This window comes from Hesperophylax consimilis, chromosome 19 (assembly GCF_061612785.1).
Source record: "Hesperophylax consimilis isolate HC1 chromosome 19, BYU_Hcon_1.0, whole genome shotgun sequence".
Taxonomy (NCBI): domain Eukaryota; kingdom Metazoa; phylum Arthropoda; class Insecta; order Trichoptera; family Limnephilidae; genus Hesperophylax; species Hesperophylax consimilis.
In genome coordinates, this window is record NC_142854.1 from 11808577 (window position 1) to 11825988 (window position 17412).

Consider the following 17412-nt stretch of genomic DNA (forward strand, 5'->3'; position numbering starts at 1 on the left):
ATTCAAGAAAATAAGTAATGAGTCGAATCATGTATTACAATGATGTTCACGATCTGATGTTTGAGAACCATCGTGAGAAACGGTAAAGCATTGTATGGCCATCTGTAGAGGCCGGCAAACGTTCGCACCATTCACTATGTGACTCTAGTTCATAGCCCTACATGTGCAGGGACGTATTGGAAGGATCAGATGCATGAAGTAGACATTTTTTTCGATAATTTATACAGATTTAGAAAAGTCCTGCTATTGCTAAAAACAAGTAAGAATTGTTGAGCATCATACAATTTGTCTAAAGAAACGTCACTATACCAAAGACATTTCTTTTTTCATGTTTTCTTCGGGTAAGAAAGTCCAAATAAACATGACGATATCACATTTAAAAACGAATCTTTACTAAATCATCAAAACAGCAACCATGTCTAAACGGAACGTACATAACGGCCTCGGTGGTCGAGGGGTAAGGTTTATTTTATCCAGAATGGAAAATATTCTCAGTATCGTTCTGGTTAAAGAGCACCATTCAGAATTGAAACATTGTTTGAATTGGCTTTAGCCATTTTTGGTGACCAGATCTAAAAATCTAGGTACTTCCTTTCTTCCCCTGCTCACAACATAATCCAATTGGGGAATCTCACTGTCTTCAGAAGATTAGGAGCAGATGGGACTCTTGTGCGGTATTCACACAAAAAAATTACAAAGAGATTAAATGCAAAACGGTTGAGTTAAAGCAGGACTTTACTACGCTCAATCTGTGCGCACGCGCCCCGGCAAGGCGTAGGTACTGGGTTCAAGTCCTAGGTATGACTGTATCTTTTTCTATTTCAAATTTTCGTTTAAAAATCTCTAAGATTGTCTTCAATAATTTAACAGTTTAGTTGATGATAGATATAAAATTAGATATAAAATTTTCCAAAATAAAGATAAACTAGTGTCATTGTCATTATAGTATGCCTATTGAATACATAAAATGATGTGAGATTATTAATAGATCAGTCATCGTGACAGAGTAGAATCTATGAACCGATGAAAATGTTGACAGATGATTAATTCGAAAAGAGGTAGTGGAAATAATGTCTCTGAATATGTCCACATAACAACCCCTTTAAAGGTGTGTTGAATCCAGAAGATTTAAGAGTTGTTTCCATATTTTGTTGAAGTACAACAAATACTTTGTAATATTCATTTGTGCGAGTTTCTGTAAATGATTTTTTTCTGTTTATCTGGGAACTGAGTCACTCTGCATAAATTATAATCATTATCGTGTTATTTATGTAAGTAGGTACGTACATAATATGTGAATCAAATAAAATTTTCAACTCGTACAAATTCGAGTACAACCGGCATGCTATCTCTGTCATGTGACGTTTTAAATGGATAATTATAACTTAAATCTATACACTCTATCTACATCTAGTAGGCGGTATCGAAACTACATCCAAATAACAACACTATAAGTTACAAACAAAATTATGTAAAAAATACAAATTACAATAATTGCTAAATAATTCACCTTTCTTTCGAGAATTTATTGATAAAAGTCAAGAAAATGGTCTCAAGATGTTTTTGTTGCTGTTTAAAAATCACATAACAGTGTTCATGATACTAAAAACCTTTAAATTGATTTGTTGTGCTTGCTTTTACATTCCTCCAAATATGTATGATTAAAATTGCTATTTTAAACATCAGATCCATAGACAGGCAGATACAAACAAACACATCGTATATCGATACTAACATTCCCTCTCAACTTCCGCACCTTCTCTATTTCTGATCTACAGCAAATCAGACATCCACTGTCTTCTTGGTAGAACTCTTTTGTAAACCGGCCCTCACCGGTATACGAACACAATTCCCTCCCTCCGTGCATTTCACACTGCATCTTGTATAAACAAACCACTCGGCCATGATCAGGCAGTCTTGAACGACTAGCGAAGCCTGCAACAGCCTGAAAGTTATACTAAAAAGACTTGAGTGGCATCTTTCGAGTGGTAATAATTATTGCGAATACGTTGCCTTTTGTAAGTGTCCTGGGGCGTTTGTCGGTAGAAAGTTCTCGTTGCATTAACATCACCGACTGGACGCGTAAAGGTCGGATTGAAAACACAAGTGGTTCGTCCGGTTGTTGGTTCTGCAGCTCGCTGTGTTGGAGGGGGTGATCCGGTAGTCCAGTAGGTGTAGAAACGGGGAAAGAGACTATCACAGTCTAGTGCCAAGAGTGAAAGATGCTAGCAATGGAGACGCACGGTAGAATCTTCGTATTCATGGGTAAGTGGATATTTTCATGATATAAGACTCGTTTTAATTTTACTGCAACAAGTAATTAAACATGTGAATTTAATAATACATAGGTACTAATTAAGTAAGTTTCCTACGTACAACATGTTATGATTCTTGATTAAACTAATTTTTTGCGACCGTCATCTTTTTTTTAAATTTTCGGAATTTTTTCTGTTTTCATATTTTCATTGAGAGTTGTTATTATATAATATTTTTTTAGTGATTAAATAATATTTCAATTAGATTAAATCCTGATAATTTAAAAGATTAAGTTTGGCAGCTATTAAATTATTATGATAGTGTATTGTATTACTTTGATGAAACATAAAACCAAAGATAGCAAAAGTATTTACCCTGTAAACTGGATTAATTAATAATATATATACCGGGTTACATTTAAGGACTATATAGAGTATGTACCGATAAATTAAAACAAACATGTTGCTCCTATGTTATTCTGCAGATAATTTTTAAGCACCTAATATACAATAACCCATTCAAAAATCTATTAAATAATAAATATGAAATAAAATGTTAATTTTCGTTTGTTCAAAAATGTTAAATCTTCGAAAGTTTTTCACTGATTGCTTTGAAATTTTGACACAACGTCGCATTCGAATGCGTCTGTGTTTTTATATACCTATATTATATAGATGTCACCTGTGACAGGTAAAAACATGATTTTTTTTAAAAACAGCGCCATCTGTTGGACAAACATGCTTTTTTGAAAAACAGTGCAATCTGCAGACGTAAAAGCAACACGTGATATTGTTTCTCTATCTGCACAGACAGAATGAGCCACAGCAACTGTTCTGTGATAATCCAGTTTCAAACCGGATTTCAATTATAGAAAAAAAAATTGTCGTGGTTTTTCTGTTAAATATTTAGTAAGTTTTGTGTGTTTGTTGTTTCGCCTTCAAATTTCAATGACTTTCAACTTTGAATGCAGTATTGAAAGAAAACACATTGAAAGTCTTTGGATTATTTTTTGGCAAATAATTGCATTTTTCAAAGTTCTTTGAATGCACATCATGGTTATAACGTTACGAGCTGAACATAATTGCATTGACCAAGAAAATCCAGTTAGAACAAGCTAAGCAATCTTCGAGACTCCAAATCTGATTTACAGTCATCTTTTCGATTTCTTGTTTTCCACTAATCAAATATAAACATTTTTTTAATAAGAACTTAGTACACGAAATTTTACAAACGAATCACTCGACTTATTGCAAAGCTATACCGTCCTACGCAGCATACACTTATAGATCTACACTGCAAGTGATTCCACGTACAATTCTCTAACCTTGAGTTGTAGTTCTGGATTCCTCGATAGCTATAAACTATTGATATTGATTTCTAAATAATCTATCCATTATCATATTTATTTATATTTGATATTAAAATTCCTTTACCAATTTTTTTTAAGTTTACTATATCCCAATAAAACATGGAAATTGCCAGCTTTCTATGAAAGTTTTGAGCTTTAAAAAATCTCTTAAATGTATAAAAACTTTATCTTTTGAAGTAAGTGTTTTCACTCTTGGGCGAAATCGGGTAGTAACTTGTAACTACTAGTTAGTTATTGTAATATTGAGGTGCAAACCATAAACAACTAACAGTTTATTAAATTTTAGAGAGGTTTTTGATATAAATTAACTTATATAAACCATCACTCCTCCTTCGCCTCTTCTTTCTTCTCGTGGCCTCTTCTCCGATGTTCGTTGACTTAGAAATCCGATTTGAAAGGCGATTACATGACTGGGTGAATGAAAGTGGAAGATGTGTTTAGTGATTAGATATGGATAAATGGGCGCATTAAATGCAGAATGCACGCTAAATGTTACCAGTGCAACGAGTATTTAATATAAATTACTTTAATCAAAATTGTATTGCTGTGTTTTTAAAATAGCCATAATAATTGCACGATCAAATGTAATAATTATATCGTTTTAATGATTGTTAAACTATCTGTGGTAGATTGTTTAATTGTCGAGGAGCGGGCACGGTTGATTTTTACACAAATCTACAGTTTTATTCCGAGATTAATGAAATTTTGCACACTTTGCCTACAAAACAAGAGAAACTGCCCGGGTAACGCCGGGGACTTCAGCTAGATGAGCATTTGTTCAAGAAAAAATGTGGCTCTAAGGACGGCTTGTTTCACAGAATTTGAACAATTCCTCAAATTTCAAAGTTGATTTTAACGATCTGTGAAGGTTCTATTCAAGTTCTGTTCTTATATTATTATTGGCCAGTTGTTTCACAAAACTGAAATAATGAAAAAAAACTCAGGTGTAGAGCGGGCTTCACGCAGATTTTGTTCAAAATCAGATGTAAACATTAGTAATTTTCCTTTTATTTTTAACGTCAAGTGTGGAAAATTGCATCAAGAAGTTTTAAAATTCTTCTAAAGGGGATGACGATTGGTTTTTAGAAATCTTGTGTAGACAGTGACCTTTCTCTTGTTTTGTAGACCAAGTGTGCAACATTTCCTCAATCTCCGAATAAGACTATGAATTCGTACAGTAACCCAATCCACACCGCTCGCCCGCCACAGACAATCCTCTTTATTTAGTTATATAGAAGATAGAGACATACAGAGAGGAATACAGCGAAAACGAATCTTTCTTCGGACAAACCTTTGACATGTATTTTTGAGATGCTAAAAAATGAACGAGCATTTTTTTTAAAAGAAAGATAAACATTCCTAGATTACGAATAACCTGACAAAATTTGTAAATCTCCTACTAAGATCACAGTAAGCGGAAAATACTGCTTGTTTCGTGACGCAGGACTAATCTAACTCACGACGTCTTGTGTGAGACCAGACGCGATGCCAACTCGGCCACTGACCGGTGTAAATAAATTATTAAAGTACCTCGTATAAAGTTTCGTAGGTCACTATTTTCAACAATCATATTTTAAAAAAGAAATTGATATCGTATTGTCCTTGAAATTAGAACATATTTAAATTGCACCTGCTGCAAACGACAACGTTGAAATGTTATTACGACATACACTGTTTCTCTTCAAAATGCAATTATCATTCTGGTTATTTGACCTCGCAAGAAATAAGCAATATTCATTCTTTATTTAAATAATAAAAACAAAGAAACAGCAACCTTCATTCTTTATTAAATTTAAAAAAACTTGCCACAACGAAATTTCCCAGAAGATGTTCTGCATATTTTAATGTTTTGTTACGTAAAGTTGAATATTTTGATGCAGTACTTAAGTTTTTATGAACGCTGAATTGCATTTAAGTACGTGCAAAAATGTTACTCATTCAGAATTGTTTAATATTTTAGTATATTTAACAACGGTACTTTCCCGAAGTTGCCCGGTATAAATATATATTTAAATTGAAAAAGGTGCACAGATCGAGCGAATTTTTTTATGAAAATTTGTTTTATTGGATAAAATCTTCAATTTAATCGCAGATTTCGTAATACATATCGCGCTCATTTGGAGAACCGTGAGCTTTTATTGCTTTAACTTTGGTTAAATGTACAATTATGTGAAATAATATTTACAATATGATACGGTAGGACCTAAGACAAAAGAAGTTTCTCAAGTCAGGCTACCCATATTTAGGTCTATCGCTCTTGGTCTTGAGCGATGGGAACCTAAATTAAGGTAGACAATTTTTTATAATTTTTATTCATTATTAATAAACCTACGCACACGAAATGAAGGATGAAATACAGGGTGTATCGGCACGTACCCGACAAACTTTAACCAGCTATTCCTTAGCATATTTGGAGTAAAAAATCTTATGTGCACTTTGCTGTCCGGTAACGTTTTTTTTTAATAAAAATTTTATTATTCATATTTTCACCACATGTCACCACTGTTTTATCCTTTGACAAAGTTCGAAAACCCATCTGGCAAATATTTTATTCGAATTCCGTTGAATAATGCACGTGTGTACCTATATTGGCGCACGTTTACAGTCACAACGAAATAGCACGGCACCATTCGTCTCATTTTTAACTATTATTATTTAGTGTGTGCGAAAGAGCGAAGACGCTTTTTGACATACTTGCTTATAACAGCTGTTTAACACGAAACGCAATGCCAATGACAGTGATGTAGTGTGGAAATTTTAAATTTTTTTGTTTTTAATTGAAAAAAAAATGCTACCGGACAGCAAAGTGCCCATAACATTTTTTACTCCAAATGTGCTAAGGAATAGCTGGTTAAAGTTTGTCGGGTTAGTGCCGATACACCCTGTATAGAAGAATTCATTGACTATAAATAACAGCAAGCAGTTCATATGTTTTAGTGTTAATATACGGAGGTATGATTTTTTGAATGAGCGCTGCCGAATCCAAAACAGAATTTTCGGAAATCGTTCTTTGTAACTACCCCATCGCTCGAGAGGTTAGAAAAAATCAAGTTAAATTTTGATGGTTTCAAGTTGAGGTCGACTCTTAGATTGGAAACATGTTCCTTTGAAGTGATTTTCCACAAAAAACGGCGCTGTATAAAAAAATCCTATTATTGCTACTATAATTTTAATGTGAAACCGCACAAGAATACTTTTTTTAAAAATTTTTTTATGTGACACCTCACAAGAGCGTCCCTGCCTGTGCAGTGTACAGACAGGGGAACTATGTCACCACCCGGTTGGGCGGCGTTGTGAGGCGGAATAAGGTCGGGAAAATACTAACTGCTTTCAACTGTCTGGAGTCAATGAGACCATGGCATCCCTAATTGGGGTATATTGTTAGGCTAAAGGTAGTGGGAAGGATAAAAAGATGGGAAAGAGGAAGGTGGGAAAATTTACGTCGAAAGTTTGAAAGACAGCAATGAACGCGCTTCAACCATCGCGTGAGATGAAAAACTGTGTTTTGTATACAATCTAAAAATGTATCAGTTCAGTGTATTGTCTTTAATAGATCGCGTTTACAAATACAAAACATGTCATGCTCTGGCGATTTGAGTTTTCATTTACTTTCGGATCGAATTAATTGCTTAATTATGCGGTTAACCATTTATGAATCAACAAATGAAGAAGAGAAGTGGCCATTTTGTAAGAAATATTTACAATAATTCACGGTTGTTGAATTTACATCTTATGTTTTTTAAATGTAAAATAATTGTAATAAGTCTTCAAATTATCCAGTTTTTTACATATGTTTTTTAATACATTTTAAAGCAAATACAGTCAGTGGTTCTAACCTAGAAAAGTCCATCGTTACACAAAAATGATATTATGTTTATAATTATTTATTTGATTATTTATATTTACGCCTAAAAAGGCTTTTACATAGAAGTGATACATGGTGCAGTGTACATAAGAAAATATCTGTATTATACAGGAGATATTGACAGTAAATAGATGTTATCCATTGTAAAGAAGGTACAAAATACACAATTGTAAAATTGATATTACAAGTATAGTGAGAAAATATTTTAAAAAAAAATTTAAAAATAAAAAAGAAATATGAAGCAATATTAGTAAAATGTAAGAGTAACATATAGTAAAAAGGGAATGACAACAACACTACATATAAGACAAAACATTAAAACTAATTTACCAACGCTACTGTAATTTGTAGGATTTCACAAATTGTTGGTATTGATTATGCTTAATTTTATAAATTGAGTCAATAAATAAATCAATTGCACCCCCATAATACATCCTATTCAAAGATATTAGAAGAACGAGATGTGCTATGCGCAGTTCGTACTGAGTGGAATTGTTTTGCCGAGTGTCGCCGGTTTTGTTCACCAATACTACTGCACACCTTCGCTTACGCTAAGGTATCCGCACTAATACATAGAACAGATTTCTGTGCGTACACGTCCCGATACCGTTCAAAGTACCCTAATTAGGTAGTACTTCGGCTACGGTCCGGCGGCCAACATAGCATATCTCGTTCTTCTAATATCTTTGATCCTATTGGTCAGTGAGAGTGTCTGATATTTGGTCGTGTATGTATTGCAGAATAATGTTAATTATGACAGTACGAGCAGCAGGACTTCAAACTTAATCAGGCCAATTGAGTTTTTCTTTTATGCATTCAATATTCTTCTTAATATAAAACAATCACGTGTAATTGTGTTGGTACACGCTAATCTCCGAAACCGCCAAACCGATGTCAATGAAATTTTGTTAATGTATATGGTTGATTCCGGTTTAAAATATAGGATAGTTTTGGACCCGATACATAGAAGGCGGTCTGTTGCAGGACAACGTTTGCCCAGGCCTTCCCAGTATTATTATTAAAAAAAAACAGTTTATTAAAAGCAAGTTCTGCTTCACCTTCGTCTTGCTCGCATAATCAGCATCAATAATTGATGAAATGAATCCACTTTTCAAATTCGGTAATCAGTCATGACTTTTCATTTCCATTCATGCAAACAATGATATTAATACTTTTAATATCATTTAATAATACTCACAATTATTGTAATTGATGATTTCGCTAATGATGATGGCTTAATTACGTATAATAACATTTCAACAAACCTCCACCATTTAGAAAGGCCTTAACATTTAATTAGTAAATAATACATTTTTTTATATCGTAGTGAGACGGTATAAGTAGCTCCCGACACACTGAGGCCATATTATAATATGTTACAATAATAATAATAATATTTTGATGATTTTTATAGCGCCGTTTTTATGCAAAATCACCTCAAGGGCGCTGTACAAGTATATAATACATTTCTTCTATGATCTATGTTATTACTAACTATATATGGAGATAATATACAGTACAATACTTACCTGGTAGGTCTCTTGAGATTAACACTTAATTAACATTAACTAATTGTTTATTAGCGAAATTTGGATAAAGGATTTAGGACATAATTGGATATAACTGGACTTTCTCTCAGGAATGGTGTATTTAATTTAAGGGTATGACAGCTTAAAAAAGTTTGTAAGTTTGTTTGCTTAGAAATTTGTGTACCGAGTCAGAGGACATTTTTGACATACACAAAAGATTTTTACGGAGACAGTTTAGTTATGTATAATAAATATGTATTCTATTAATATATTTATTTTTTACTATTCATACGTAAAAGCCCCTAAAACGAGCACTAGTAAAGGAATAGTAAATAAATATGGATACATAATAATTTATGGATGCTCAGATGGTTTGCAACCAAGTGAACTTGAGTCGGGCCATGTCAAGATTCAGAATGACAGAAAAGTATTTATGAATGTGAATGAGGCAAGGAGTGTGTGACAAGACCGAGTTGTTTGGCGGTCCGTCCTCTCTGCCTACCCTTGCGTGAAATCGGCGTGATGGTAAATTAGTTAGTTAGTTAGTTGACCACTTAATAAAAAGTTCACAAGGAAGAAAACATCGGGTTTTTAGTTATGTTTCTTAGTTCTTCAAGATGGTAATCAACAGCCATTCTTCCGAATAAGGCGGTATCTACATTAATCTACTTATCTGTAACATTTACACAATATTTTACCGAAATGTCCTTGGCATTTAAGCATATGATAATCATATTGAGAGAGTCAAAGGTCAAAGATATATCAGTATGTGCAAGTGTGATTTTGGTCATTACACTCGTATTAAATGGAGTTTAAAAAACATTTCATCATCGTCATAATTATGGCTCAAATTGGGGAAAATTAGCTATAACATCAATCAAAAAATTGATTGACAAATTTGAAAATATAGCTATCAAGCAAAATTTAATTAGTAGTAGGTAGGTTCTTAGTAAGTTTTGGTATATTATTATTCTTCACACATGTAATCGAAGTTAAGATTGGATTTTCGGACAGTTTTCATTAATAACTTTGGCAAGGATAATGACTTTTTCATGAACCGTCAAAGGTTCGTCGTAAACTTCTTTACTACCCACGTTATTTTAAGTACCAACCATCCGTATTTATGAACTAACGAAATGTCTCTTTACTGTTCATGCTAGTTAGGTTTATAACTATCCTAAAAAGACAATCATTAAAATAAATTATGATTTTAATTATTAATATGACAACATCCGAGCTATATAGTATAAGCCCCTTGCGTCCGCACATAAAAGTTGCGATTTCAAAATCAGGCAAATAACGTTTGATTTATATGTGTTGGGTTATTTCAAAAATAGTTTTAATAATCATAATAAGGATAACACTAAAAGTGACTTCTCTTTAAATTATACGTAATCCGTTTAAAAACGGGATTGCATGACCCTTAACTAATGAATGGATGGGTTTTCTGTTAAAATTTTAGTAAAAGAGGATTTTTTTTTCACGATATCGGAAAACGTTTTCATAAAGAGGAATGTATTATCACGATATCGTAACAGGTGTTCATAAAGAGGAATGGATTATCACGATATCGTAACACGTGTTCATAAAGAGGAATGGATTATCACGATATCGGAACACGTATTCATAAAAATCATAATATTTTCGCATTTCGAGTTCCGAAATACTATGCAACTTTATCAGGAAACAGCCTGCAATCCCGTTTTTAACTGTTTTTTACGAATAGTTAGAAGAAATTTTTAATAAATCAGCAATACTCTTTTTTCTCCGTTTACAAATTTGAATCGCAACAAATATTACATTTAAGCTAATTATGGTCCAGCGCTCCCAGTTCCCAGATCTCCGTTCCATTTGAATTTTGTATTGAAAATTTTAGCTTCGATTAGGAAAATATTAGGATCACAAAATACGCCCACAAGTCACTTATTGTATTATTCTTTTTTCTATGTGGAACCAAGTTCATTAATGATTGAAATATACCCAAGTGGCATTTCACGTTTGTTTCTTTTTTCTATGAAATGCAGTAATATATTATATAATTAATTATTATTAAGTGGTCTCGATGCATCTGATGTGTAATGATTTCACCACCGACAACAGGATAAGTACCTTTAATATTACGAAACAAATTACACCCATTTTGAGAAAACTTGTTTTTTATAAACACAACTTGAAATATGACGTTCCTGCGTAAAAATGCATTACTCGGGTACTTAACACTAACAGTATGATTTTTAGAATGCCAGATTATACAGGGTGTAAAAAAAGCACCCGACAAGTTTTAATAAGGGTTTCCCAAGCTGATTTGGATATATAAATTGTAGATGCAATTTTGGTCACCTTTGACTTTTATTTTCCAAATAAAAACCAAAAATGGATTTAAACAATTTTTAGCTAGGCCAGACTTTACAGGCGAATGATGGAAATGATAGCTCGTGAAAGTAAAACATATATTTTGTAAAATCGATAATAATATGTCAATATGTGTCCGGTGTCAACCGGAGAGAAAAATAATCAATTTGAATTTAAATTTTGTTTCTCGTGAATGAATTAATGCAAACTTTTGAAGTGGAAATTAACCCACTTTCCAAAATCCGATCTAGCTGAAACTCAGCAGGTAGACTCGATGTAGATGACAATGCATTCTGTCAACTTTTAGTGCCAATTCCGTATACACACGTGGACATATACGAATTTCTCTGAAATTGGATGACATAACATACGAAATAAATGTCGGTGGAACCAAATCGGGATTTGGCGCAATTGTTTTTGCGGTTAACTTCAGTATCTGGGGATTAAAGTTCAATCCTCAGTCAAACCAAAAAATCTTTGAAATCGACTACCAGCCGACTTAATAAATGGTTCAATTGGTCTGTCTGTTACACCTGTATATATATTTTCCAGTACACCACTATGCATCATTATATTTTATACTTGGTTTAAATATGCCATGAATACATAGCATCTACTTACCGGTGCAACGTTGCAACCCGTCTCCATACAGTTATGCAGAGAGCGTGGGAAAATTGCATTTTAAATTATATCACAGTTCGAAAAGCAAACTGCATTCCGCATTGCAAATCTAGAAGTAGCTTCTTGACAAGTTTCTCTAAATATACATGGAGCAATCAACATTTATAGATGGACTGCTTTTAGGATCGATAAAATTGCGCAGTTTATTGAAGATGTTACCAAACATGAATGCCATTGGGTTTCCTGGCAGAGCGGTACAATTTCTCCGAGATTTTGCGATTGTAAAATCTCTCTGAGATAGACTCGTTGTCGATGACAATGAATTCTATATACACGTTATTTCAATCGAGTACGTATACGCGGACGTATAAACATTTTTCTAAAATCGGATGACATTGCAGCAGTTAATATATGAAATTATTGTCGGTCCTATCCGATCGGCATTTGGCGAGGTTGTTAGCGCGGTTGACTACAGCAACAGTCCCTGGGAAGGAAGGTACAATCCTGAGTCACTACCAACATTATTATTTTTTTTAAGGTTTTAAAATAGTTACATTGTAATAAAAAATCATACAATGGAATGCGGATTGGGTAAAATTTTTCCCGAGAACAATGAATTAATGAATTTTTCTGCAGATATTTTTTTATTCAGAAACTAAACTGCTTACCTAGCTATTTAGCATTTAGATATCGGAAGGAGTTATTTTTATTATTTTTTTCTGGTTGATTTTGTTTCTTTTATGATGAATGTCCAATTTTTAGGCGAACATCACATTTTTCATCGTTGTTTTTTGGGGTCTGTAAAGTAGAGTTGAGAAAAAATGAATATGTTTCGATAATAAGATATGTTAATAAAAATGGTAGAGAGAACGCGCTAGCGCAATAAATAAAAATGTAATGAATGGACGTAAACAATGGTTAACAAAAAAATGAAAATGTTGAAACAAAACACGACTTTCTATTTTAAATCAAGCAAAAATCTCTCGACATCTGAGTTAAGTAGCGTTGAAAGAAACACTGTTCATTTTACACCTACGGCATTCTTTGCGATTTTTTTCTGTTGAAGGAATTTCATATAATTACTTTTTAACTCTGCGCCTAAATAAAGATTATCTTAAAAATGAACATATGCAAATTCGGGATGCGAGGGCTTAATGCGTTGTTTCAGGAAGTTGGTCGATTTCTATTTTTGCTGCTCGCTTGAAATGGCCTTAACTATATTTATTTATTTATATAAGCCTAAAAAGGCTTTTTATATAAAAGTGATACACGATGCAGTGTACATAGGAGAATATACAGGAGATACTGACAGTAAATAGATGGAATCCAATGTTATGTAGGTACAAAATACACAATTGTAAAATTGTGATTACAAGTAAAATGAGAAAATATTAAGAAATAATTATAAAAAAACTATATATGAAGCAATATTAGTAAAACGTAAGAGTAACAGGGCTATCAATTAAGTTGTTAATGACTCTGTGTAACACAACCAGGTCTTTAAAAATTCTCCTGTTAGACAGTGTTATTAGATGCAATTGATTCATCAAACTGACATAATTAATGTAATCAATAGGAATTCTGAGCTTAAAATTTACGTACTTAAGAAATTTGTGTTGAACTTTTTCTATATTATGGGAGTGAACTTTATATAAGGGGACCAAATAGGTGAATTATACTCCAATTGACTTATGACTAATGAAATATAGAGGGTTCTCATACAATCTATGGACTTAAAATCAGTTAAAGTTCTGCAAAGGAAGCCAAGCATCTTTAAAGCCTTATTAGTTATATAGTTGATGTGTGCAATGAATGACAAGTTTTCATCGAATATTACACCCAAGTCACGAATTTGTGACACTGGTATTGATTTAATATTATTTAATGTATATTCATGTAAGATGATTTACTTCCAACTTCCGCACTATTTTTTTTTAATCAACCTTACCCTACGTATCCATACATTTTCCAGATTCAAAAGTGTTATTACAGCCTAAATATTATTTTCCAACTGTCTCGGCGCAGTTAGAAATTTTTGCGTAGCATAACGTAAAAAAACGTAAACGAAATTAAAAACTTATGTGTTATCATTGATTGTCACTAGGCTAAGCGTTTGCTCGGTTTCGATTGGTGAACGCAACCGTCAAGCTGGACTTCTTACTTATCATAACCAAAACTATATTTTCACATAATTGATAAGCATGATATAATTTTATCGCAAAACTATGGTGATTAATTATAGAAAGTCATCAATTATGAATTTGCATTTGCAAGTGTAGGCAGGTAATACATTAATTTCTTTTGATGAATAATTAATTCACGGATTTCAGATAAATTCATCCAAACAGCAAAGTTAATATCAGTGTTTCTTGAAAAACAATGAAGTTAATTCACTTTCCAAATGCTAATAACTAACATCAGACAGTGAAATTGTTATTTACTATCGTATTATTACGCAGATTTTAAATGTTATACAATTCATCACTTTCTCTGCGTGCAATGCAAAGTGGAAGCATGTACTTCTAGTTTCGCCCTATCATGTAATCAACAAAAAGTCAAGGACACATTACGTCGGAAAACAAGATATCAAGATATGAATTATGTATTGGTAAATGCGAAATTCAAATAAAAAACAGAGTCTCACACGTAATTATTGGAAATAAGGTTTTCCCCAAGGATCACTTATAAACCCACCAATAAAACAACAAAAATGTATTTTAAAATGCATTGATTATTATAATAATTAGACGAAACACAAAAGTTACCTCTTTTAATTTAATTGAATACTACAACAACGCCTGATTCATTTAACATCCGCCTTCTAATAGACAGATAATTACTTCAAACTGTTCACCCGAAACTGTTAAATGATAATTACACAGTTAACTCAACCGAAATTCAGTGCAGCGCTGAATCGATTATCTGATTAATTATTTCGTAAAATGAATTATTAACGAACGGATATATATTTTCCGCCAAAATTTTAAAATACACGGGGAATATATTGTCAGGTCTGTACGCTAATTATCGATAAAATGTTGTGCAAATAAGGTTTTGAAAATTAGCACTGATATTGCAATAGCAACTAAAATAAGTGATAAAACCACAACAATGATAACAATAACGATAACACCGACGATAAAAACATTTATCAATCCTTAATTAGTTTGGGGTACATCTCTCCCTCATTTTCATATGTGTATGCTATTTCAGAGTACTTATCTTTCTCGCGAATAATAAATAACAACAACGATAACAACAATAAGAACAACTTCATTTATAGCAACAACGGTAATAATAATGATAGCAACGACGATAAAAATAACATTATCAATAGACGGAGAAAAGTTTTCTTCGTGTAGCAACACCGAAAAACAAAAACAATAACAATAAAGATAATAACGGCGATAACAACAACAACAATAAACAACAAATAGCATCAACAAATACGAAAATTCGAAAAAAATCCCAGCACGATGGCTCATCGAATATTTTTATTTATTTACCAACATCTTCATGGCAAAATAATGATTTTTTTCCAAGACCGAAAATACCTACTTATTTTTTTATAGTTTCCTGTGATTTAACAATCATAACTTTTTAATAAATAATAGAACATTGGTCTGTAAATATTTTAAAAAGTAATTAATTTATTCTAAAAAATAGTCGCAGCCAAGCTTTTTGTGCACTCACTGTCTTTGAATGTCATTTTTTAGATTGAATTCGTACTTGAGGTTGACACTGTACAAAAATAAAAACCATAAACACCATAAAAAAATAAACAAGAAATACTCGTTTATACCAAGACAATTATTTAATTGATAAACAAAACTAAATAGGTATTCTATTGATCAAAATATAACATTTTTGTGGTTGCAAAAATTGTAAAAAATCTAACAATGCCTGCCAGTGCCACTGCTCCAACTGCCCGGAGACAGTGGAACTATGTCACCCCCAATAAAGAGAACGAATAAAAAAGACTTAAAATATCTTGGTGGCGGTCTTCCCACCAACTGCATGGCAATGGATGAGGGAGATCTTTTGACTTCTACAGCAGGACTCTCTCGGAATATCGCCTTGTATAGCAGTGGGAGGAAGGATTCATACATCAGTCACCCACTGACCACCCCAGATCACTACCCACCCCTGTTACCCTTTTTCCTTTCCACAACTTCCTATACTTCCTTTCCTAAAATACCTTCAGCATAACTTCCCCAAAGATGACATAGGCCACGAGGGGAATTATTTTCGTCAGGGCCTCCTGTGTGGGGAGTTATTGTAAAAACAAAAACATGTTTTTAATTGCACAAACGCTAGGAACCATTGGTTCTATGGCATCCCTTCTTTGACGAATGTAAATATGGTTGTGAAGTACCGACAATCAAGTAACGTATCGGTTCTGAACGGTGGTCATTCACCAGAACGATGCTGACAACGTCTTGCACTGTGGAACGAAATGCAAATATAACAATAAATACTTATTTATTGTTTTTCCAAAAGTAAAAACCAACAAAAACTACCTTTTTGTGGTAAATAAAGTCAGTAACTTCACCACAGTTTCTCGATGCCTTTGGAAGACGAAACAGCTATCAGGCATAAATCAGAACCTTAAAAATAGCTCTTGATTTAAACAATACAGTTGTTTGTTCCCTTTATTCTATTTATTTGACGACGCGGGGATTAGAGTCCCAGACTCTGGAATCAGAGCCACGGAGTTTACTGTTCTGCCAAAGTGTTACTTTCACGATGAAAACTTATTCGTTTGCCCGTTAAAAACGGGACTGCAGACCTTTAACGAATTAATTGACAGAGTTCCTAACAAAGCATTCGTTAAAAGCGGATGTTTTATTATGACAGCGGAACACGTGTTCACACAAATATTGATACAGGGTGGGGCAAAAGTAATCACTCGATGTTCTTTTGCCGTATTTTTTTTTTTAATGATAAACTTTGGTACTGCTAGTTATTCCGCGTTCTTGTGGAGTAAACCGATTTATGTGTTTTGTATTCTACGTTTGTTTACTTTACAATGTCCGAATTGACATTTGGCGCTATTTGCAAAAGTTATAGCGTTTTTCAATAAGGTGATTACTTTTGCCCCACCTTGTATTTATATTGACATACTAATATTGTAGAATTCCGTCATGATATTTATTTTGAAAAGAACACGTATTCTCGATATATTCTGAATGACTAATGTATCAGGAAGTTGTCATGCCATCACTTATTTAACAGGATCATTCTTCTCAGAGTAATATCAGAATATAATAATAATCAGAGTATAATATTGTATTCTCTTGCTCCACTAGAAATAAATTGCACCGTTAAATAACGATATCAGATCTTCAGAATAATTTCAATTGCAACAGATAGACGTTTGCTTTTAAATTATGCAACAATGTCATTGTTAGCGTTTAAAC

The 17412-nt window shown here is 32.9% G+C and overlaps 1 protein-coding gene across 1 annotated transcript in view; it reads left to right on the plus strand.

The window, feature by feature from the left end:
* The first annotated feature begins 1900 nt into the window (after positions 1-1900).
* The window catches only part of LOC149414815 (protein obstructor-E-like), a 76343-nt gene continuing 60831 nt past the window's right edge, over positions 1901-17412 (plus strand). Inside the window, exon 1 of the mRNA XM_089643581.1 lies at positions 1901-2265. Within this exon, the coding sequence (XP_089499707.1) occupies positions 2223-2265 (43 nt within the window). The 5' untranslated portion in view covers positions 1901-2222. The remainder of the gene's footprint in view (positions 2266-17412) is intronic.